The 24,916-nt window shown below is 45.0% G+C and overlaps 1 protein-coding gene across 3 annotated transcripts; it reads right to left on the bottom strand.

Moving 5' to 3' along the window:
* Positions 1-1,056: 1,056 nt before the first annotated feature.
* Positions 1,057-24,849, bottom strand: KCNS2 (potassium voltage-gated channel modifier subfamily S member 2). 3 transcript variants are annotated; one of them, XM_052704446.1, is made up of 3 exons: positions 24,700-24,849; positions 18,894-18,982; positions 1,057-5,459 (listed from the first exon to the last, which is right to left on the bottom strand). In XM_052704446.1, exon 3 carries the CDS (start codon positions 5,420-5,422, stop codon positions 3,989-3,991), a length of 1,434 nt encoding a protein of 477 aa, XP_052560406.1. In that variant the 5' UTR covers positions 5,423-5,459; positions 18,894-18,982; positions 24,700-24,849; the 3' UTR covers positions 1,057-3,988. The 3 variants fall into 3 exon arrangements, with proteins under 3 accessions (XP_052560406.1, XP_052560404.1, XP_052560405.1); XM_052704444.1 differs by lacking the exons at positions 18,894-18,982; positions 24,700-24,849 and adding an exon at positions 6,661-6,826; XM_052704445.1 differs by lacking the exons at positions 18,894-18,982; positions 24,700-24,849 and adding an exon at positions 5,970-6,079.
* Between the last annotated feature and the right edge of the window lie 67 nt (positions 24,850-24,916).

Genomic DNA, 24,916 nt, shown 5'->3' with positions numbered 1-24,916 from the left:
CTCACAGTAAAGAGCTTCTCCCTGACATCCAACCTAAATCTTCTCTCTCCCTCAACTTAAAACCATTTCTCCTTGTCCTGCAGTTACCTACCCTTTGAAAGAGTTGATAATTTCCTAATTTGAAATATTACCATTATCCTCTTCATAAGCCACTTCAGAGCTTTCAGCCTGAAGAGAGAAGTTGCAGCATCTTCACTGATAACAAAAAAGTGACCATCAAAAGGCAGAATAACACATGCAATGTTTTTCAGTGTCCGTGGAAAGCAGATCACTGACCACAATAATTTTCATGTTTCAAATACTGGAGAAAGTGGCCAATTAGTTCTCTAACTGAATTCTGACCTTTAGATGTATAGAAATGAAGATGAGCAGTGATGTTGTAAGGCTGGAGCAGGTATTGATTACTCTAAATGTAACCTCTTACAGTTGCAAAGTCTTCTGAGATACTTAAATTTTCCTTCAAACTATAAACATTTTTCTGTTTAACGAGAGATGAGAATTCTTGGCACTTTGAGGAATATGGTCAGTGCGCATGGCGGTGATGGGCAGGTGGTTGGACGAGTGACCTTAGTGGTCTTTCCAGCTTCAGTAGTTCTATGAGCCCATGATTATGAGGCTGAGCCCTGGCATAGAGGTTGGTTACTCCATCAAAGGGCAGGAAGGATGCACCTCATTCTTCCTTACATGGGTATATTTGGTGAGTTAAGGCAACATTACTTGGAATAATTACCATCTGCCTCAGTGAAAAATTCCAGTAGCCTAAGCAAATATTAATGCTGCTGGACAGAGCAATCTCTTTCAGGATACAGTGGTGTGCAGTGCCAGCTCAAACAGATTAAGCAGAAATAAAGCAGAAAATAAGGCTAGATCTCCTAGGATGATCAGAGCAAAAGAGAAAACTAAAACAGTCCTGGCGGGTATCATCCCCTGAAAATAAGCCTGAAATGGCATTTGATTGCTGTCTGTGTATACACCGCGCCTGTAACCCCTAGGAGGAAAAGGAATTATTTAAACTAAGGAGGAGTCCTGGCATCAGAAAAACCTCATATAAAGCAGCTGTTAGTAAAATTACGCTAACAGTTAAACAAGTCTTGGAGAGCAGCGCGGTTCTGGAATGCAATTCCAGGGGAGTGGGAGCAAAGGCTGGCTACTTTTGACATGGAGCTAGTTAAGTTTATGAAGGGAATTCCTGTGTACTGCACAGAGTCATTGTCATGATAATAAGAACATATTAAATTTCAGTACTTTATTTATTTAGTGTCTTTGATCCAAAGCACTTATATAAAAAAGCAATAACGAAAATTCCTTTCAACCGGTACAATAAAAGTCATAATTCCTTGGGGTATTTCATTTTCTTCAGTAAAACGCAATTTGGACACATTCCATTCAATACTTGCAGAAATGACAGAGCATCAGCTCGATGAATAATAAATCTGGAACATAAGATAAGCTATAGGTTATTGAAATGATGTGTTGTAAAGTTTGGATCCAACCTTTGCAACGCTAAACTAATAACAGCTGAGGGAATTTGTGACTCTTTGGCAAGTTTACAGGTCCCTTCCAATAACTGCCCTGGAAGTCACTGGTTTTAAGCTCTGTGAATCTGCTGATTGTGGAACTGAGATAAAACCACGACTTGGGAGATTCTCTGCAGGCCCCAAACTAATGGGAGCTGGACTGGCCTTGGCACCAGTGGGAGATTCTGCCTCACCTGTAGTGTTTAGCTCAACTGGAGCTTGTGAATGTGCTACACAAGCCCACTTCTTCTTTCACTTATGGTATTTCAATCCCCTTGGTAACTCAGGAGTGAAAAGTGTTTCGAGTTCAGATACCTCATTCAGCGCCTAAGTCAGTCTTCAGGGCCATGTATATGGCTGTTTGGTGCTTGGAGATAGAGAGCATCATCTGACATCTGTGAATGCTGTGCTGAAATCTCTCAGAGTTTTGCTGTGAGGAGGCTGGGAAGGACCTGTTTTCCTCAGGTTGTGGCCTAAATCAACTCTGAGGAAACAGCATTCAAAGGACATTTTGTGTGCGGGAAAGATATTTCCTATTGAGTGCTCTTTGGTAGATCACTGGAGTCTGATCCTGAGTGCTCAGCCGTCTGGTTCTGGGTTGAGCTGATACAGCATCACCATCAAAAGATTCAGATGGCAACCCTTGATAGTCTGAAAGAGGACATATCCTTACCATATTTGCTTCATTCTGCTACTGTGGCTGCTTTAGTTTAGGTACCACCCCTTGTTGCAGTACACAAACATGGGCTTCCAAACAAGGCAATTTTAGCTGCAGTATTTCAGTTTCAGTTGCAATGTGTTTGAATGTATTTTCTGGACCTCTCTAGTCTTCTCAAGTTAAAACGAAAAACAATCAGTTGCTACGCATATGTATATTTACTACATATGTAGTAAATGGGGTGGAAAAGGCGATGGATTTGAAAAGAAATGCCGCTGTGCCCTCTGAGTGCCAGCGGGATATTACAGCACAGAGCAGCAGAGGTGCTGGGAGAGGAAGGGGTTGGATCTGCCTGTTGGCTACAAGTGTTTGATCTCGGAACAGTTACATAAGGGAAAAGGCTGATCGCTCAATAAGTTTATGCAGATTCATGATTACTGTTGAGAACCCAGATGATTTGCTCTCTCTCTCTTTTTAAATAAAAGTACAGGCCAGCCCTTGAGAGGGTTTGCATCGGCTGCGTCACGGAACTGGTGGGAGGATCTGCCCACAGCGCATGCAGCACTAAGCTCTTTTTCTGTATGTGTTCTTTTCTTAGGCCCTTGCACTCTTTCTCAGCTGTAACTTGTGAGTTCCTTTCTGAGGGAAAATGTGACTTGCAAGGCTTTTTTTTTTTCATTAGAGTTTCCTTGGCAAAAAGTGTAATGGAATTGGCTGCCATCAACACCTGCTTTCAAGCTTTCCTGATAAAATTAGACTCTGTATCTCAGCGTCACATATGGCATCTTTATAATTAGTCTTTTTGCAGTATATGAATGTCAGTTCCTAAAATGCTGCCTGCACTTTTCATGTGGGAATATTTCTCTTCATTAAACAAATCCAGATTTTCCACTGGAGCTTCTAATCGCTGAAAACCCACATCTTTGTGTGCCTAATCTCAGAACCATTTAGATGGACTGAAATACAGAGTATCTTCACTGGAACCACTCTGTGTGCACGTCCCCTCCGAAAGCAGGAACCTGAGACGCCTCCATGGCCTCCATACCTCAAGTTGCTTGTGGCAGTGCAGCCATGGAAGACACAGCCACCAGAAATGAGGCTGGGCTTCTCTGGAGGGCTAGAAACTGACCTCGTCATGGAAATAGAGGTAGGCCTATGCTGAGGAACTTCTAAAAAAATATTACTGGACATAACATTTCCAAACAAGAACACCCAGTTTTTAACACGTGGTTAAGAGTAACCCAGCTTCCATTGAAATATGAAGCTTGGAGGTGCTTTCAGACATGTGACGATTGAAATTACCAGTCAGAAAGATGGAGAAGAGTTGTCCCTTGTCAATGATTCCCAGGTGATTTTTTTGAAAACAGTTGTGAAATGCACTGGAAGTCCTATGTCTGTCTTGAGATGGTCCTGAACTGCTACAAATACCGCTTTAGGTGGTGGGTGCTTTGTTCATCATTAGTTTCACAGCTGAGAATTTTTATTCCACTTGGGTATGTTCATTTCTTTGCTCAAATGAGAAAATGCACGAAGTAACAAATCATCACTATACTGCTAGCACTCATGTCAGGGGAATGGAAATATTCAGATGGAAAAGTCAGCATTCAGTGCCTATGCAACAGGATGAGAATGTGCAAACTGTCAACTCAGAATATAAATTTCTTTTGTTTCTCAAGTGCAAAGTTAGTGCAGTGTCAGCAACATTACCCTCTAGGAAAAAAAAAAAAAAAAAAAAAAAAGGATGACAAATAGGAAAACATTTATAAACACAGCTCTTGATAGCTCTCATGCAAACTGCTGTCAGACTTGTACACTAATGCAGTGAATCATTCAGGCTCAGCTCACTGGGAGTACTCCTGCTCATATTTGTAAGGCTAGCCATAAGGGATTTCACTTTATAGGCATAGTAGTCCCTTAAGTTGACCGATGGAACTTCTTTCATGCCATCACCAAAATCACAGCTCCTCATGGCACTCTCTAACTGCTTCTGACGCCTATAAAAGTGGGAGAATTTGTTGAAGATCAGTGTAATGGGAAGCACTACCACCAGGATGCCGGCTAGGATGCATGCAGATGCCGTCAGCTTGCCAGCAGTGCTCCCCGGCACAACGTCCCCGTAGCCCACTGTGGTCATGCTAACAGTGGCCCACCACCAGCAAGCAGGGATGGTGGCTAGCCCCTCGTTCTCTTCTTTTTCAATGGTGTAGGCCACTACTGAGAAAATGGAGATGCCAACAGAGAGGTAGAGTAAAAGGAGCCCTACCTCTCTGTAGCTGTACTTCAGGGTGGCTCCAAGGGACCTAAGACCCGTTGAATGCCTGGCAAGCTTTAAGATACGAAAGATCCTCATGAGCCTCAGGACTTGTGCAACCCTGCCTAAATTTGCCAAGGTCGGACTACTTTCCACCACCAAGTTGACAATTAAGGTAATATAAAATGGTAGGATAGACATTAGGTCAATCAAATTCAGGGCATGCTGGAAAAACTTTAAAAAGTCAGGAGCTACTGCAAATCTCGCCACCAGTTCAAAAGTGAACCATGCAATACCAAAGTGCTCCACGATTTCAAAGCGAGGGTCTTCCTCGGGGGTCCCGCTGCTGTCAATGATCTGGAAATCTGAGAGGCTGTTCAGGCACATGGTCACAATGGAGCCCAGCACCACCATGATGGAGAGCACACTGAAGATTCGGCTCAAGACTGAGTAGCCAGGGTTATCCAAAGCAAGCCAGAGCTGCCTTCTGATGTTTCCAAAGGGCTGTTTGTCAAATTTAGAGGCATCGTTATAGAATGCCAAGATCTCATCAAAGGAAGATGTGGTACTTTCCTGGTCACTTTGTTCCTCCCATTTCTCCTGGTCTGGCTCCATTTTCCTCCCGTGGTAGCTGTAGCTGCAGCATGAGTCTATAAAGAACTCATTGATTCCCCAGTACTCAATCTCCTGGCTGAAAGAAAAAACGCAGAGCTCGCCCATCACATGGAGCTTGCCAGTGTTGTAAAAGTGGAGCACGTAGGGGAAGAGCTCAGGGTTCCTGTCAAAATAAAACTCATTCTTGGTGTCATCATAGTCATCGCAGAGCTCCAGGATCGATTCCTTCGAGTGACAGCTCAGCAGTTTGCCCAGTCTGGTCTCTGGGAACCTCAATAATGTGTTGGACCTCATCTTTTTCTTAAAACCTCCAACGTTGATGCTGATCTCATTGTCTTCAAAATTCGCCTCAGATAAAGCCTTCAGGCTCTGCCCTGTCATAGTGACCTCCTTCCAAAGGTGTGTAGGAAATAAAAGCCTAGAATGCAATTGCACAAAGCATCAGCACATCAGCAGAATGGGCAAATCCGAAGACTGTTCACCTACTGACATTCTCATTTTCTTTTTCTTTCTTTTCTTCCTTCTTTCTTTCTTCCTCCTTCCCTTCCTTCCTTGCTTCTCTTTGTCTCTCTCTTTCTCTTTTCCTTTCTCTCCTTTTCTATCATTCTTCCTTTCTCTATTCCTCTCTCTTTCTTTCTTTTTTCTCTCTGCTCTTTCGCTCTCATTTCTCTCTCCATCTCTCTTTTTCCTTTTATTTTCTCCCCTTATCTCTCCCTCTGCCCTTTCCCTCCCTTTCTCCCTTTCCCCTCTTCTCTCTCCCCCTCCCTACCGCACACACCGCTGCTGCTCCTTTGTTCCAGCCGTACCTCTTCTCCCACCTCTCCCCGCCGGCTCCCCGCTCCCCTTCCCTCCATCCCACCCCCAGCCCTCCATCCTCCCGGTCCTCTCCCCCTTCCCCAGGACCCTTCCTCGGGCGGCGCTCCCCTACCTGCTCTCAACGCCCGGCCGGCCGCCGGCTCCGCGCCGCCATCCCCGCTGCCTGTGGCCGCGCCGCCGCCTCGCTCCGCTGCCTGCGGGCCGCGGTGCTGAAGGGACAGCGGCGGCTCAGCGGCGGCGGCGGCCGGCGGCACACGCGCTCGTCATGGCGACGACCCCCGCGGGGCCGCGCTCCCCTCCGAGCTCCGCCGCCTGAGGGGGGCGGCGCGGGGCAGCGGCGGGGGGGGTCTGGTGGAGCTGCTGCCCCCGCGCACCGGGAGGCGGTGGCTCCCCGCCCGCCTCGGGACGCCTCTCCCGCCGGGAGGGGAGATCCGCAGAGCCGGTCCGTCCGGAGACCCCACCCGCTGCCGACGGGCAGCGGGCTTCCGGGCTCCCCTACGCCGTCCCGGTGGCAGCGCACCTGTCCGGCCGCCCGGAGGGTCGCAGGGTCCGACCTCGGGTGCGGGATGAGGGCTAACTGCGGGGCTGCCGACGGCAGCTCCTTCGCCCGCGCTGCGAGGCGATCTCCCTCCTCCCTCCGAGCCCGACACGAGGCCGAGGTTCCCGCGGGAGGTGCCGCGCCGGCGGCGCTCGGGGGCGGCGGCAGCGCACGGCACGGCACACCCAGGCCGGGAGCTCACCGCCCGCCTGCCAGCCCCGTCACTGCCCGCCCGACCCGCTCCCGGCCGCGGGAGGCTCCGCACCTTTCAGGGCTGCAGGGGTGATGCGGGGCGGTGGTGCTCCTCTCCTGCTTCCGCCAGCCCCCAGCCTCCGCAGCCCTGCGCATCACCCGCAGTTTGCTCCTCGGACCCTCGGGCAACCCTGCTCACGGCAGGGGGCTGGAATTAGATGACCTTTCATATCCCTTCCACCCTGAGTCATTCCTTAATACAGCCCTGCAATAAATAAGCCCTGGTGCCTGCCAGTGGCCGGGTCTTCAGGTGCTGCTCAGACATCCCAGCAAGGTGCTGTGAGCACCCAATCAGAATCACAGAATCACAGAATTGTAGGGGTTGGAAGGGACCTCCAGAGATCATCGAGTCCAACCCCCTGCCAAAGCAGGTTCCCTACAGCAGGTCGCACAGGTAGGCATCCAGGCATCTGCGCACATTTGTGCAGAACTTCCTATGCTGCAGTTTCCAGCCGTTTCCCCTTGTCCTGTCTCCACTCACCACTGAAAAGAGTCCGGCCTCGCCATTCTGCCCCCCAACATCTTAGACATTTATAGACCTGGATCAGGCACCTCTCAGTCTTCTGTTCTCAAGGCTCAGGTCCCACCAGTGCTGTTGTTGTGAGGTCGGAGCCCCTGCACCTCCTGGGACACCTCTAGCGCTGCTCATGGGCCACAGCCCTGCAGCACCTGAGTGTGTTTCTTCCTCCAGGTGCTGCCCTTCTCTTAGAATCATAGAATCATAGAATCACCAAGGTTGAAAAAGACCTCTAAGATCATCCAGTTCAACTGTTAACCTATCAACAATATTCCCCACTAAGCCATGTCCCTCAGTACAATATCTAAATGTTTCTTGAATACTTCCAGGGACAGCGGCTCCACCACCTCTCTGAGCAGCCCATTCCAGCACCTGATCACTCTCTCGGAGAAGTATTTCCTACTATCCAGCCTGAATCTCCCTGGGTGCAACTTGAGGCTGTTCCCTCTAGTCCTATCACTAATTACATAGGAGAAGAGACCGACCCCCACCTTGCCACAACCTCCTCTCAGGCATTTGTAGAGTGCAGTAAGGTCACCCCTGAGCTCCTCTTCTCCAGACTGAACAATCCCCTTGAGGCTTGCTCTTGCTCAGCTTTCCTGCTGCAAGGGCATTGGAGGAAGGCTGTCCTACAGCCTCCCTTTGCCTTATGGACGCCCTATGTTTCCCAACTCCAGAGCAGCTCCTGTGGCAGCCCGTTGCAGCCTCATTTTCTTGAGGCTGATGGACGCAGTCCTGGAGATGCTCTTCCTGTTGCTTGGGGCAGGGATGGCAGGACAAAGGCTATGGACACCCCTGCTGGGCTTTCTTCTGGAGATCCCCCCATAATCCTCAGGGCTTGGCTACGTCACAGAACATCTCTGCTTTGATTTCTCACTCAAAATGAGAACAAAACAAAATTAACTCATGTTTCTCGGTGTCATAGTGAGGAACGGTGAGCTGCAGCTGACAGTGCATCAGGCAGTGTGCTTTCACCAGCTCTGCACCATCCTGGATACCCAAGCAGGGGCTTGGAACACTGCAAATTTGTGGAAGATGTATATTTCATTACTTTTCTTTCCTATTCTTAAATTAGATTTTTTTCCCCCCTAATGCTGCTTTGAAAGAAATGAAGTGGAGATACACTTAGAAGATTTTCCTTTCCTGTTAAACTGCTTGTCTAAGAAGAAATCATAGGCAGCCTCATATTCATTTTGGAAATTGGATTTATCCATTTCTGTTATCTTTACCCTGGGTCACTGGTCACTCTCTAACCTGGGATCTTTATGCATTTTCTCATCAAAGGACACACTGGAATTTCTGCAGAGATAACTCAAAGTGCAAAACATGTAGCTACGAGAATACAACTCCTCCAAGTCCAATATAACTGCTCCTGTAATTAGGGCTAATTGCTTCAACCAGAGCATTGTCCTAATAAGGTTAAAATGGCTCTAGTGCCCAAGGTACTAATCCAAAACTCATCTGAATGTTTCTGCAAGGCATCATTCTGCTCCATGGACGCATGATCACAGACACAGCGCTTTTGCATTTTCTGATGGTGAGCACAGGGCACATTGCTGCAGACACCCCCACAGTGGTGGAATCCAGGGGAAACGAGCCACTTTGGTCTGCCAGAGGGAATCAGACAGGGCATTTTTCTGCCTGTTGGAGTGGGAGGTAGATGGGTGACTAATGTCACTTTAGGGCAACATTACACGGGGTGTGCTGGCTGTGCTTGTGACTCCGAGACCGTGTGAAAGATACAGAGTTAGTTCTGTTGGTTCACATGGCACCATGTTAATTAAGGAGCATGAGAAGGTGCCAGTGGTATCTAATGACCCGGACTACATGCAGCTGCCTGGCCTTGAATGCATACCAGCTAGAGTGTGCTTCCCATGGCCATAGCCCTATGACCCGAACTGTGAGAGGATGGGAGTTTGTTGCCAGGTGTCAGAAGCGGCCACCTGGGTGCACTGGCCCACACAACACCCACCCACACTGATGAGGATGTGGCACCGGTGTCTGCAGAGCCTCGCCAGCTTTGGGAGAAGTGAATTTGCTTCTGCTAGTGCTGCATCTGCAGCATTAATGAAATATTGAATAGGATCTAAATGAGGAGATTGGACCCAGCTCAGTGGTTTAATCAGCACTTCCACTGGTGGGTAGGCTCGCTTTGGAGTTGAGGCCACAAACCTCATTAGGCTGGAGGTGGAAAGTCTGCACGTAACGCTTACTGGAAGGTCCCCCTTTGGCTGGAGCCAGACTCAAACTCACATTCGTGCTGACCGCTTCCTTTTGCACCAGATGTGTTGGAAAATCCCAGAGTCTTAATGTGTTAGTTTAAGATCGATAGATACGATCTGTTTTTCTTTGCAAAGTCTCACAGGCAGCTGGGAGCAAAGCTTTCCTGACAACATTCTCACTACCACGACCGCTGACTGTGGCCAGCTGGTGCATGTGTTCAAAAGAACAAAAATATTTTTGCAGATAATGCTCATTTAAATACTGGAAAAGGTCTACTGCAGAATATTGCCAAGTCAAAAAGGAATGAATAAGTTGACAATGAATTTAAACAAATTCAGAAAGCCTACTTCCCTCTCTGGATGTTTATAGAAGGGATCTTAGCTCTGCCAGAATTGGACAGAACCCTATGGGAGGTGCTACAGAGGGCTGGTGCCAAAGCACCTCACCTTTACCTTCCCACCAACAAGCTCCCACGGCTCACAGCCGCCCATGGCCAGCTTTTGCCAACTGAGAAAGCCAAGGGGAATGGTTTTTAGTTGAGGGAGGGAAGATTTAGGTTGGATGGCAGGGGGAAATTCTTCACTATGAGAGTGGTGAGGTGCTGGAACAGGCTGCCCTATCCCTGGAGGTGTTCAAGGTCAGGTTGGATGGGACCCTGGGCAGCCTGGTCTAGCATTAAATGGGGAGATTGATGGCCCTGCATGTGGCAGAGGGGTTGGAGATTCATGATCCTTGAGGTCGCTTCCAACCTGGGCCGTTCTGTGCTTCTGTGATTCTGAGGCCAGCCCAGATGTGGGACCTTCAAGCTCTGCTGGAAAGAAGGATGTCGTGCCTCCTTCAGCCCCAGGCAAACAGCAGTGCCATTTGCTTGTGAACCTGCTCTGTATATAAGTATTCTGCCTCACATGCCTGATTTCTTGGGAGGCAAAGGCTCTCTGTCAGTTTTGGCATTTGCAGCTTGAAACAGGGGAAAGAGTTTCACCAGACAGTGACTCCACAGAGTGGCACATCCCACTTACTGGCAGCGCACCGGTTGTGTGAGCAGTGCAGCTTTGCTGTGAGGGCTGCTGTCTGTGCTGAGCTGACCTGCTCAGCCACCACTGCACCTGGTGCTCTGCTGCAAGGGACACAGTGATGGTAATTACCTTTGCAAGCCCTGTGGGCAGCACTGTCTTCCTTGAGTAAATCATCATATTGCAGAGTCATGGAGTGCAAGAAAGGATCATTCTGTGCTTGGCTCCCATGTAGTACAGACTGTAGAATTTCAGCCTTTTGTGCCCTACTGAACACTGGTGTCTGAGATGGGTCAGATGAGCCAGCCCTACGGACTCCTCTGACTAATTTTGGAGAAGCTTGCAGTGGGTCTCCTTCATGAGCATTCCACTTGGGATGACCAACTCCAATACTGTGACTTGGTTTATATTGAGGCTGAGACCCGGATTCTTTCTAGGTAAAAACAGTGCACAAGCTGAGCTGCGAGAGCATATCTAATGCATACCAGCACAAATGGGCATTCAGTTCCCAGCCTACAGCCAGACAATATAACCTTTAAATCACCTACAGCATGCAACAGGTGTTCCACCATAACGAGCTGCTCTAAATGAGCCACACTGATTGCTAGTGGATATACAACCAACACCTAGCTTGGGTGTAGGTGTCTGCACTGCAGGTGCTCTGTGTTATAGGAGGTGCATGGCTGTGCTTTGGGGTTTTAGAGCAATGGGGAAGAAGGGTTTTCAGGAGTGCAATTTGGATTTAAGATGATGAGCTAATGCTGTCCAGCTGCTGCCTTCCCTGTGACACCTGCGCTGTCAGCAGTGGGCACAACTTCTTTGATACTGGGCTGAATGGAAGTGAGGAGAAAGAGAATCTTGTTTGGATGCAGGTTACGGCTGTTGGCTTTAAACTGACTGCAAAGCCTAGTTCTGTGCTGTCAGCCAGATAACCTGGTGTGTATGAAGGCCATTTCACCTGCATTTGGAACCTACCCTCACATTTCATTTCTTACACTTCTCAGGCATATATATATATACAGAAGATAAAGACAGAGGAAATCCAGCAACAGCACAGACCCCCTGTGCATGTCCCTATTTGTGGTATACTCTCAGATGATTTGCTCTCACTGAGAACATGCCTCAAGCTTACATACTGCAGCATGTTCGGCCTCCATTCTTTTTTTCTGTTCAGATTTGAAGAAGGTGGTGAAAATGTGACTTGTTCTAAGCCTTTGGGAAAAAGCACTTTAATACAGCAAGAATATTTGAGATCATTTCTTGTTTATATATATATGTATATACTTGTGGTGTAGGAATCTCCATCTTGAAAAAAGAAAACAAGCTGAACAAAATCAGGGAGAGCAGTCCTTACTTGCAAACAATTTACTCCAAAAGCACAACTATGAGAAAACCTCTCCAAAACGAAATCTGTTTCACTGTAGGTGGAAAACTGATGTTGATTATGAAAGCAGCATGTGGGAGGGCAGGAGAAACCTCTCCAGTGAAAAGACCCAATCACACCAGCTCTCCCAGCACCCTGGAGCAGCCCAGGGCCATGCAGCTCCTCACACAGCCCTGTATATAGTTCAGTGAGCTTCAGGTCAGGCTTGTTTGGTGCTGGAATGGTGGGACATATCCAGCGTGGTTATCCTTGCCTGCCATAGGTATCAGGATTGTCTCCTTCTTTTCAATTCTTGACTCTTTCTGTGAGTGTGGAGTTATGGAAGCCTCATCCAATTGTTAATATTTCAAATATTAACACACTGATATTAGAATTGTAGAATCAAAGAATCCTTAAAAGTGACCTTACAAGGCCATCTAGTCCAACTCCCCTGCAATGAACAGGGACATGCAGTTAGATCAGTTTGCCCAGGGCCTGATCCAGCCTCACCTGAATTCTCCCGGGACCCAGGACATCAACCACACCTCTGGGCAACCTGTTCCTATGCTTCACCACCCTCACTGTAAAAGACTTTTTCCTTACATCTAAACTAAATCTCCCCTCTTTGAGTTTGAAGCCATTTCCCATTATTCTATCACTACAGACCCTGCTAAAGAATCTGTACCCTTCTTTCCTGTAGCTCCCCTTTAGATACTGAAATCCCACTCTCAGGTCTCCACAAAGCCTTCTCCCAGCTGAACAGCCCCAGCTCTCTCAGCCTGTCCTCATAGGAGAGGCATTCCATCCCTTGTGTCATTTCTGTGACCTTCTCTGGATGCGTTCCAACAGCTCTATGTCTCTCCTGTACAGAGGACTCCACATCTCAGGGACATTATTTTCTCAGGGAGACGATTTAGTGGAGGGTTGTTAGAGTTAGGGTAGTATGGTTAGTTGTGGTTGGACTTGATGATCTTTAAGGTCTTTTCCAACCTGAGCAATTTCTATGATTGCATGATTCTATGATCTGGATGCAGTACTCTGGCAGAGGTCTCACCAGCACAGAGCAGAGGGGCAGGATCACCTCCATCACCCTGCTGGCCACACTTCTTTTGATACAGCCCAGGATACAGTTGGCTTTCTGGGCTGTGAGGGCACTTTGCTGCCTCATGTCCAGCTTGCCATCCACAAGTACCCCCAGGAGCTTTTTGGATCATTTTTCTAACAGCCCCAAAGCTGCTTCTGCTGCTAGTAGCTCCTTCTCCCAGTTCTTTGGATCAATTTCTGACGAGTGCCCAATTCCTCCCAACAGCACAGTCACACTACATATCATACGCCCTCCCATGAGACCTGCCCCATCTGAAGTAGAGATCATAGAGATCTGGGCTGAAGGATTTTAAGGAACTAACTAAGTCTTGAGTCCAGCTCTGATCACAGAAGACCATCAGGGACTCCACAGTACTTTTTGCCTCCCACATCAGAGGAATGGCTGGGGGAACTGGGATTGTTCAGTTTGTAGAAGAGGATGCTCAAGGGAGAGTTCATCACTCTCTTCAGTGACCTGAAAGGAGGTTGTGGAGAGATGAAGGTCGACCTCTTCTCCCCGCAACAGTGATAGGATGTGAGGTAACGGCCTTAAGTTGCACCAGGGCAGGTTCAGGTTGGTTATTAGGAAGAATTTCTTCTCAGAAAGAGTGGTGATACACTGGCATAGGCTGCCCAGGGAAGTGGTGGAGTCACTGTCCCTGCAGGTGTTCAAGAAACGTGTAGATGTGGCACTGAGTAGTGAGCATTTTGGGGGGTGGGTTGATGTTGGAGTACATGATCTTAGTGGTCTTTTCCAACCTTAATAATTCTCTGGTTTGTGCATCTCAGAGCAGAATCAAAAGTTATTTTTTCCTATGTACTACACATGGCTCTCAGCTTCTGCATACAGTAACAGCAGTGTCTGGTCTTTATGAAGCCACTTGACAATATAGCCTTTATCTTAATACTTCTTACAATGTATTTAGGTGGTACATCAGAGTCTTCAGAGTTCACAGTTCTTTAGTCTCCACTTCAGCTGCACCAGTTACTCCACTAGAAGAAGAGCAAAATTTGCCACTAGAGTCAGCCTGGCAGTGAGAAAGCTGAGGGTCCCTGTGTGGCTGAGGGAGTAGCTGCATGAAAGGATCTCAGCTCAGTTGCATCCACACTGCCTGGTATTGCCAGAGGAAAGGAGTGAAGGGCTTATCACAGCAATCACAGTTTCCTGCAGTTCCCCAGGACAGGTGAGAACTCTCTTCCAGTTTGTGTCTCTTGGACCAAGTAACATTGCCTCATAGATCATCATGTGCAAAATTTGCCATCTGGCAATTTAGGACAGATCTTTCTCCTTGGACTGCTTGTAGCACATAGTCTGGAAGGGCACTGATTAGGCTATAAGTAACCATTACACTCATCCAACAGGATATGTTTCTCTAATGGAGAATTGCCTTTAGCAGTTTCTCCTCTTTTAGAGATAAACTAAAAACACAAAGAGAAAAAATTTCTGCCTCACAGAGCCTTACTGTGATTTGTACAGATATTTTTTTGGAAAAAAAAAAAAAAAAGAAAATTCTGCTCAGTGGAAAACAGATAATCAACTTTAAATTTCTATTCTGTAATAACTGCCCACACAGCAAATGGAATTTAAGAACTTTTCCATAGCGTGCTTAATGCTTATGTCACTATTTTGGGACAGCATCCTCCACCCCTTCAATAATGATAATGAGCTGTTTGCAGCAACAGCTCATCTCTGAGCAGCAACAGTGCCCTTCCTGAAAGGTATCTCCAATGCAGCCTGGGCTGTAATTTATCTCAGAGGTCTGACGTGACCGACTGAGGATGTGATTGGGAGTTTGCGCATTCTGACATCTTTCCAAACACATTCTGGTTGTTAAGGAATCTCTCACTGGTGGATGAAGGATCAAGAGGACATTTCCTTTGAATTCACTTTGGTATTTTTTGGATTGTATTTGAAATAGGAACAAGCCAACTCAAAAAGAAAAAGAAATCATCCCTCAAAACGCACCAAACCAGATCACTAAACAAGATTCTAATTGATGTTTCCCACTGTTATCATGGAACAAAAGGCTTTCAGTCTCTGAAACACGTTAGGACATCTGTGCTCAGTTTCTACACACAACGTAGAAAGTCCAAAACATCACGGGAAACCTTATTCTGAAGGGATGCCAGTCCTGATCCATGCTCTGAAGAGTTTCATATGGTTCAGATCAGTTCATAAAAAAGACCGTGAACTGTTCTATCCTTAGCTAACAGGATTTTAAACTTCACATTTTTTAATCTTAATTCTGCAAAGCGTTTAACGACATGCTTAATTAGAACCAATTCTGGTCTTCAGAATCATGCCTTTCCTCAGTCTCCTGGGGTTTGTTCTTTAGTTAATAAAGACTGAGAGCTGAAATAATACAGTCATCTTTTTTCAAGAGCATACTACGGATCCATGAGAACATGGCAGCCATTTAAACCTCATCATTCCACTCTCTGACATTCACTGGGTATAAAGAGGAGTGCTGGCCAGCGTGTTGTGAGCACAGGGAACATGCATTCCATTTTGTTTGTTTTTCTTTTCAACCCACTGCTTTGTAGAACAATTCTGAACTTTGCTGCAGTCAGGATATTACACTAACCAGCTGCTGAACAAAGATTTCAGCGAATCTAGGTCAGGTCTAATTTGTGAAGCCAGTGGAGTTAGTCACTATGGCAGCTTTCTGAAAGGTACAGATGGAGAATCCATGAGTTGTGGGAACAGAATTACGGGGCTTCTTCTCGCCATCAGTTTTAATGCAATTTGTTTTATTTCCTTTTCCAGGAGTTCTTTTTCTCAGAGTTCCTAGTAAGAGAGAGATTAAATGTGACAGCCACATCTGTTTTAGGAAATTCCCGTGGAGATATCAGATTGGTAGCTGGCTCAAGTGATGCTAAAAGTGAATGCTTCTGGTCTGAGCAGGTGGCCTATGAACGCTATGAAAAATCTGTAGCTTTTTATAGTGACTTTCATCCAAGGATCTCAAAGTGCTCTATAAATATCAGTTGATCAAGCCTTACAGCATCTCTGTGAGGTGATCACTTTGTAATTGAAGGGAGTGGGTTTTATGGCTCACAAGTTTGCTGCTGACTGTGAAATCCTATTTGTGACTCACACAATCTGCCACAAGTACAGCAGATGTATTGCTGCTGTGCCTGGAAATAAGAGCTGTCTGAGATGCAGCAGTCCTTGTTCCACCCTTACAAGGGTTCATCTTTCCTTGCAGTTTGCTCCACTGTCCCTTGTTCTTCCACCCACTTTTCCCTATGTCCCCTGCCAAGTGCACGCAGTGGCCACGTTTGCTTTGGGACATCCCACCTTATGCCATATTTTCCAGACAGAATTTGACACAGATTCATGTTTGCAGATTGTTCCTCTGCTGTTCCTTGAACAAAATGTGTGTTGAGATTACCTCAGCCAGCCAAGGCATGGCAGCAGGGAGAGCAGCAGTGAGATTCTGCTCTCCATTCTCAGTATTGCTGGGAGTTGATTTAAAGGCTAACTGAGGGGCAAGTTTCCTTCAGGGAGTATAACTTCTGTGTTTCACAAGAAACTCAGCTTATTTTAGAGTGGAGTCATGATGTAAGAAATAGCATTAGTGTGTATGCATCTATGTATATATGTGTGTATATATGCACTGTTTATTGTACGCAGTATTTCTTAACCTTTTGGACAAGACTTTGGTTCAAACTTAATCTTTCCTGAATTTTTGTTTGTTTCTATAGCAGTAAAACTACTTATAATGAGTGCACTTTTTGACTCTTACTGAACATACTTAAAATTCAGCATGTTATATTCTAACTGTGTCCTCTTGGGACAGAGCTTTGGGCCCCCTGTCACTTCATGGAACCATAGGATTATAGAATCATAGAATTGTTTGAGTTGGAAGGAACATTTAAAGGCCACCTGGTCTAACTCCCCTTGATGAACAGGGACACCTACAGCTACAGCAGGTTGCTCAGAGCCCCATCCAGCCTGGTGCTGAATATCTCCAGGGGTGGGGCATCACAACCTCTCTGGGCAATCTGTTCCAGTGCCACACCATCTAACGGTAAAAAACTTCCTTCTTACATCTAATCTAAATCTCCCCTCTTCTAGTTTAAAACCATTTATCCTTGTCCTACCACAACTCTCTGCTAAAGAGACTGTTCCCTTCTTTCTTATAGTTCCCCTTTAAATACTGAATAGATAATGTCCTTCAGCTAGATGTGGTTTGAGAGTATGGAGAAGGATCAGTATTTCCAGACAAATAGGCGCACTGCTGCTTGAATAAAGACGTGAGACTTTGTTGCCTATGTGATGACACTCAGGTTATAAATATCAGCTTCTGACAATGTCAACCCACAACCCGTAACGCTCACTGTAAATCCTAGTTGGTTCTTTCAAGCATTCTGTAAAATATGATTTCTATTCCAGGCTGAAAAGTGAGTCCTGTCCCCCACAGTGTTAGTCTGGTACTTGAACTGCATATTACGTTGCTTGGTATAATAAGACTGATAATAGTAACTCTATTCTCAGACAATATTTGTAGCACAATAAAAACCTTACATACAAAGATATTTGGGGTTTGTGTGCTATTATACTAAATGAGAACTTTTGACATCAGATTTGCAAATGGTTATAATTTTTAATTTGTTTTTTTTTTTTAAATTGCTTCAAATTTTATATTTGCCCCATCTCTACAGCAGTCAGCACATCTGGATTTCCAACTTGATTGCGTCCTCTGGACATTGCCACAATATAAATGCTGAACGAAAGTAACTATTTATTAAAAAAAAAAAGGGCAAGTTACTTCTTGTCTTGATTTGTTATTTAAAAGATTTCCATGGACATATGTTGTTCCTATTACACGGCTACCAATAGAGATTAATAGTATGGCCAGTGTGTGAAGATTGTGTTACCAAATTTAAAAAGCTGAGGATTCTTTCCAATGACTGAACCCAAGTGACTGAGTTCAGCTTGCAGTCCATTTATGTTCTGGCTATTTCACAACATGTTACAGATGTGTCAGCAAACAGCTCTGAATAATCAGATGGAACCAAAAACTGCCTCTGAGAAACTGGGAATTTGTCTAGAGGAGAGGAAGAAAGCAGGAAGTCTACTACTGTAGAAGTTTATTCTGTACCCCAAAGAGGGGAGCAAGAAGAATGGTTTCTTGGAGCTTAAAATACGTAAAAGCAAGCAAATCATTGCACACTGAGAGCATCCAGTTCTCAACACAGCAAACAGTAACCTAGAAACATATGTGGTGTACAACAACACTCATAAATCTTAAGAGATTATGTGTTCCTAATGCGAGACTTCGGACTGATCTGTTTTGTTAAGTGCCAGACTTCAACATGATTCAATCAAGTTTTACTTAATCTGAATTTATTTACTCTTGGTGATGATGATTCATTGAACATGCCCGTAGTCCATTCTGTTGAACTAACTTATCAGGCATTTTGATGGACTGGTGATTTGTCTTCTCTGAACATTTCATGGTTTATTTATTTATATCATCCAGTTTGTGTAGAACAAGTTCTGCTAAGAATTAAACATTCCTCAACGATGCCTTTAGTAACAGAAAACGCTTTCTAGATAGGTATTCTTATTGCAGCGTAGGCAAATAACAAAGCCAGGAAAATTTCTCTTATCTACATATCCAATTCTTCTCACTAAATTCCTGTGTTAATCTGGGTAGATTTATATCAGAGACGCAACCTTGGAAAGATGGAGGGACAAGAGTGGTGAGGCTTCTCTGTGCAGGACACAGGATTTTCCTGGAGGTTGGCCCTGAAGCACAGGTCAGAAGAAGGAATAAGACATGAAGGGCTTGCCTACATTGCCAAATGAACATGGGATTATCCAGCAGGAAGGCCTTTTCACAATAGCTGGCTCTTTTGAATGATGAAAGCATAAGACCAGGCAAGACTTCAGTGTATGTTAATACACTGTGTATGTTGATAGCGTATATGCATTCCCAACTGTCCTGTAGTTGCCATTCTATAGTGAAATAAATGTATGTGACCCCTCTGCTGTGACCACTAACTTCAGATCAACTAGAAGTAGCTGGAAGGCCTACCTTCAATGCGGGTATGTTGCTTTGTTCTCCTCTTTTCCAAGGGAATATATGTCATCTGGTGATTTTCAGAAGGACATCCAAATCTCTACCTGTGAAAGAATTAAAGAGTAAACAGGTGAACGAGGCTAACTGTTTCCCAAAGTGGAAAGTATTCATTCTGTGTATGAATGGATGCAGAATGAGAATATGGAATAGGATGGTGCAAAATAGAATAGCACAGCAATGTCTTCCAAGGGGAAACAGACAAGCAGAACTGGGCTCTGCAGTACAAGAGACATGGGCATTACTGAAACCAGTCCAGTGAAGTGCCATTGAGATGTTCAGTGGACTGCAGCATCTGACATGGGAACAGTGGTTGAGAGAGCAGGGGCTGCTCAGCCAGGGGGAGAGCAGACTCAGGAGGATCTCAGCTATGTGCATAAATTGGGTGAAGATGGTTGAACCAGACATGACAATGGGCAAAGTGAAATACAGGAAATTCCATTAAGACTGAAGAAAACAAAAAAAGAAATCATCTTTACAAAGAAAGATGGATTGATCACTGCAGGCTGCCTGCAGAGGCTCTGAGTATCCATCCTTGCAAATACTCAAAACTGGACCATGCTCCTGGGCGACCTGACCCTGCTTTGGGCAGAGGTGCCTGCCAGAGGTGCCTGCCAGCCTCAGCCAGTATGTGATTCTGTGAAATTCAATTATAAAATCTCAAGTACACATTAATGCAGATGGTAGTGTGCTGATCATTTCAGCATATCAGGTAGATGTTAGCCCTCTTGACTCTTAGGCACGTTATGTTCTTTTGTTGAGCAAACAATGGGTATAAATTACAGATCAAGCATCATTAGTGGAGCAACAAAACTGGAGTGTGTGTAGTTACGAACAGGTGCACACTGATATATAGCATGGCTATCATATGAGGGCATAAGAGCAAGTAGGTGTGATTCAAGTACTAACCGGATGTGCTGGTCAAGGGTTGGTGTTCCTGCCATATCACTGAATCTTATTAAAGAGATCACATTTTAGCCCGCTTGCCTGCCATTGCTGTTTCATGGGATACATGAGTCCTCAACATGGCTCAAAGATCTCCTTCAGAGTTGTGTCATTTGAGGATTTTGCCCAGTTATTAGAAAGAAAGAATGTGTAAAAGCCTAATGTTCCTTATGCTGTAAATCACTGGAGTTGTAAGTAGCACTGATCATGGCAAAAATATGCTCTTTCTTTCTCTTATATGTTCTGGATTCCCAGTGTAGTGCTTTGCTGTGCTTTTGTAACTGCTAGCTAGCCTAGATACACACCAATGTGTGTGTATCAGTGGACAGTGAACTGTATGTAAAATATCCCAAACACATTTGGGATAACACATGTTTAAACACATGCTTTCATCTTGTCTTCTTTCACATGGCTTCAGAGTGTTATTAATAACAATATCATTTATTTTGGATGATTGATTCTGTGATTCTTGCCTCTGCATCCTAAATGCGATACATCAAGCCTCAGCCTCTTTTCATCTGCAGAGAAACGCGTCAGGCTTGTTCAGTGGAAGACTCATTTGTATACAGGTCTGAATTTATTAAACAATCAGAGGTACTTCAAACCTAATTGTTTGATTAGTGCTCCTATGATAACTTTTATTGAGGCAAGAGACATTGCCAAGAAGAAATTAACCAAGCCTTCATGTGTAGATGTAAGTATTAGATCATGCATGATCTTTTAATACGAGAAACCGGCCATATTTAAATGATAAAATGCATTTATATAAACCTATTTTTACTTGCTAGTGTCCTCACTGGTGTTAGTTATCTGGAAACAACTATGCAGGACTCAGAGTAGTTGTATGTACATAAAATGTGTGGAAGATCAGAACTGAAATCTATGCTTTTGGTTTTACATTAGGTTCAGAAATCAGCACAGGAACTGTGCACAGCTTCAGGAATAAATTTCCTATTCAGCATGGGTTATTTGTGCCAGGCTTCAGTGCAGACAGATGTAGCCAGGTGATCCACTTTTAACAATGTGACTTTATTAGAACTAGGGGATAGTTAGCATGCTATAAAAATAACAAAACCTGAGGGAATGAAGCGGAAGTGGCAGAAGGAGTTGAAAGTCTGCTTGAGGAATACCTTTTTTCAAGAAAAGAGGATGTACCGTTGTTTCCTTCTGGAATGTTTAAACCACATCTGAAGATATGCAAATGTAAATGCCATCTGAAGACAGTATTTAATGTGTTGTTATTAGCAACTCTGCCAGCAGATCTCCATAGATCTGCTGAAATGTGCAGAGGATGTAAGAGTTCCAATTCTGCTGTTTACCCAGCTGTGGATCAGCTGGTTCCATACAAGAAATTTATCTTTCCAGTTCGCTTTTGTAAAAACCTAAGGAATTGTTTGAAACCGTAAAAAAACAAACCCATAAGAAAAGAACACCTTAACTGTCAAGCCAAGACAGAGAAAGCCAAAACTAAAGCTGCCATAATTCAGGTCCACTGTGCGCACTGTCATGCAGTTTCTAATTGTATGACCACCACAGTCTGTTTTTTTTTGTGGTTTTTCTTCACTGCACAGGATGGACCTGCTGTGGGATGAATCATGGTTACCTCATTCAGAAACTGTGGAATTTGGAGGGTGATGGTGAGGATTTCAAGATAGGAAAGGATTGTACTGTGGTTTGGGAAGCTGAGTGTTGTCCTGCTATTGGATTTTGTTGCTATTATGGATTTTGTTGTTATTATCTTGAACATCATTCCTATGAAATGATGGGCTGCTCACTTAACTCAGAACTTTTCACAGATGGTAATTGCTCTTCTGGAAACCCTGACAGCTGGAACCTGGTGAAGTCACTATTATGGGAAATGTGCTTTGAAGATACACTGTAGATCCTGAAAAAAAGCACAGTGATGAAACACCATTCTTAAGCATCTGAAATGAGAAACCGTGGTTATGGTTTCTTTCAATAATTTTGACTTCTATTTCTTTACACCTCAGCTGCCATGAGTAAATGTGGAAGTTCATATTCCCTCCCTTTCTTCAGGAGCCCTGCAAAGATAAATTATCAGTGTTTGCAGAACTCCAGGGTCCTGCAGAGGAGAAGAGCATAAAATGTCCTTTGGAAATAAGTAGCTGTCTTTCAGCGCTGTGTCAGATGATTAGGCGCCATTCTTAGAATAACAGGATTTTTTTTCAAATACTGATGCCACAATTTACATATAGTGAATTAGTTGAGAACCATGGCAAAAGCTTTGGAAGTTCATTTAATCCACTCCCCTGCCTGACATCAGGATCTTCTAGGCCTAATATATTCCTCTCAGGCACTTGTTGAAGTGACAGGCTTTTCATAGTCTCCTTGCATAATTTTCCATTGCTTCACTTTCCTCACCATTAAGAAGTCTTTTCCAGTAGCTGTCTGAAAGCTCCTATCCTGCTTGCCAGGGGAGTGGGAGGTTTCTCTGCAGCACGTGGGACATATCTGGAGGGCTGTGTTCAGCTCTGGGCTCCAATACATACTCCAATTGAGGTAGCAGAACATGTCCAGTGAAGAACCTTGGAGGTGTTTAAAGAACTCAAGTATCTGATGTATGGGGATGCACTGAGAGAGATGGCACTGTTCAGCCTGGAAGAGGAAGCTCTTCAATGTGCATAGATATCTGAGAGAGGGCTGTAACGATGGCAACAGCCTTTTCTCAGTGATGCCCAGTGAAAGGACTAGAGGCACAGAGTACAAACTGGAAAATGGGAAATTCCACTGAGAGAAAGCTTCTTTGGTGCATACAAAGGTGGTTGAGTCCTGGCACAAAGATGTTATGGAATCTCCATCCTTGGAGATATTTAAACCTACTGGGACGTGACATTGGGCAAGTGGTCCCGCTTTGAGCATGGATTGACTAGATGACCCCCAGAAGTTGCCATTGCCCTGTTTGGTGACTCTAGCAGCAGTTTTCAGAGAGCACAAGCAAATCCTCCTGGGAATTGAAGATACTGGGTAGCTATTTGTTCATTAAGCTTGAAGGCAGCTGTTTTACTCATGTATAATAAGTAGACTCAAAGTAGAATTACTTGATGTTTGAACATCTTTCACGAGTGTGTACGGTGGGACTCCTCCCTTGCTCCAAGAAGTGGGAGTTCGGTCCCTTCCCAGCCCCCTGCAGCAAGGCATAATTGGTTATTTTTTTTGGATATTTACGTTCATCCTTGTGTAGTTCTTCAAAAACTTTATTTGTCTAAGTAAGGAAATATAGCTTGTTGCCAAGTCTAATGATTCTGTCATCAGAGATATATTAAAATGCTCCTCGTTTTCACTTTTGTCCTTATCTTCTTCAGACAGCTGGAACTCCGTCCCCAGTGTCTCACAGCTGAAAACATGATTTTCAAAGCATTTCTTCTTTCATTTTTCTCTTCTCCTTACCTTCACCCCAGTGCATGAGATCTCATTTTACAACGCATTATAGCTTCTTGTCTGAGGACAAGAAGAAGGACTTATCTAAATGAAGGGTAATTTTCCAGCGTATTCTGAACATTCTTGTGGTGTACATAAGAGGTTTAATGCCTTAAAACAATGATCCTGTAAGATATTAGTGCCAGATTAACCTACCGCATAACCAAATTCAGAATTCCTTTGCCCTTTTCACTTCACCCTCAGACTGCCTAAATTCCTGAGCCATCTGCATGCCTGTCAGCCAAGTTCCTCCTAATCATCTGCTTCTGGTCCTGCTTCCAGAGCCATACAAATCTGTACTGTGCAGAGCAGCCAGCTTGGTAGTTAATAGTCTGCTCTACCACCCTATCTTTTTTTCTCTTGAAGTTTTATCATGTCTCCTCCCTTCTCCTGGAGAAAAGACTGCGTGAATGTCTTACTCTAACCCTACTTTAGAGCAATCACTTCTGAGGAATGATGAAGTGTGTTTTCTCAGGACTGCAAGCCAAACCTGTGGTCTACTTACTGCATGGTGAGAATATCATATTCATTCGTCATCATGCAACATAGTAAACCCTTGAGGTGATACAAGGAGTAGAAGCATCAACAGGATGGATGGCAACCACCACTCCTTCTGCTAGGCTGAATGGTTAGGACTCCCCTGAGGGCTGTGAGGTGTGGGTTCATATTCAGCACGGTGAAAAGGGGAATGAGCTCAGGTCTCTGATGTCCCCAGTGAATGCTCCAGCCCCTGAGCTGTGACATGTCAAAGTCCCTGATACTTTTTCCTGAGTGGTACCTTCTGGCAGCTTCTTGGCCTCTCTCTCATCCTTATGTTCTTAGTAGCAGTACCCTGGTTTTACAGCTTATGCCTCCCAGACAACTATGCTGCGTGGGCAGTTGAGGGGATGGAAAAGCTCACCTCTTCTTAGAATTTTACAACATATTAAATGTATTAGTAGACAAATCTGGACTACGGTCACCCTGACTGTCATTACCCTGTATACTCATTCAGTTCATCCCCTTAAAGACAAAAACCTGTTCTCTCTTGTGTCTTTCTGCAGTCTAGCTTTAAGGGATTCAGAAAGAAGAAATGTCAGACCCTTTCACAGGTAGCTGTTTCACAGGGTAACACGGCTCACCCTGTTGCTAAACCAGCCCATATTTCTTTTACCTTGTTTCTGACCCTCGTTCCTCCCCACACCGTAAATCAGTCCTCCTCCTCCTTTGTGGTGTTTACACTGTCCAAGTAGACAGAAGTCCCCGGGGTGGTTCCTCACCTCCGGCAGATTGTCTCAGCATTAACGCCTCGGCACACTCTGATCTCTTTGCTCAGCTGTCATGCAGCCAAACTCATCTCATTGACTTAATTCCTCATAAATCAATAGGTCCAGATACTTACCCTCTGTCTTCCTTTGGGATGACTCTGTTCCACAAGCTACAGCCAGTTTGCTGGACTCAGCCATTATTAGGACCTTCTGTCTCCCTTCTTTAAGCACATTTCTCCGCTTCATATCTGCACTTTAGGCTGTGATTCCTCCTGCAGATTGTTGTCTTTTGCCCATCCACTTGGCTCTCACTTTGTTATTTCCAGCCTGTCTAGGTTTCTTTGTGTTTTG

The sequence above is a fragment of the Tympanuchus pallidicinctus genome, unplaced genomic scaffold, assembly GCF_026119805.1.
Source record: "Tympanuchus pallidicinctus isolate F22 unplaced genomic scaffold, pur_lepc_1.0 scaffold5, whole genome shotgun sequence".
In the NCBI taxonomy this organism is placed as follows: Eukaryota; Metazoa; Chordata; class Aves; order Galliformes; family Phasianidae; genus Tympanuchus; species Tympanuchus pallidicinctus.
This window is presented reverse-complemented; position numbering and strand designations above follow the sequence as displayed.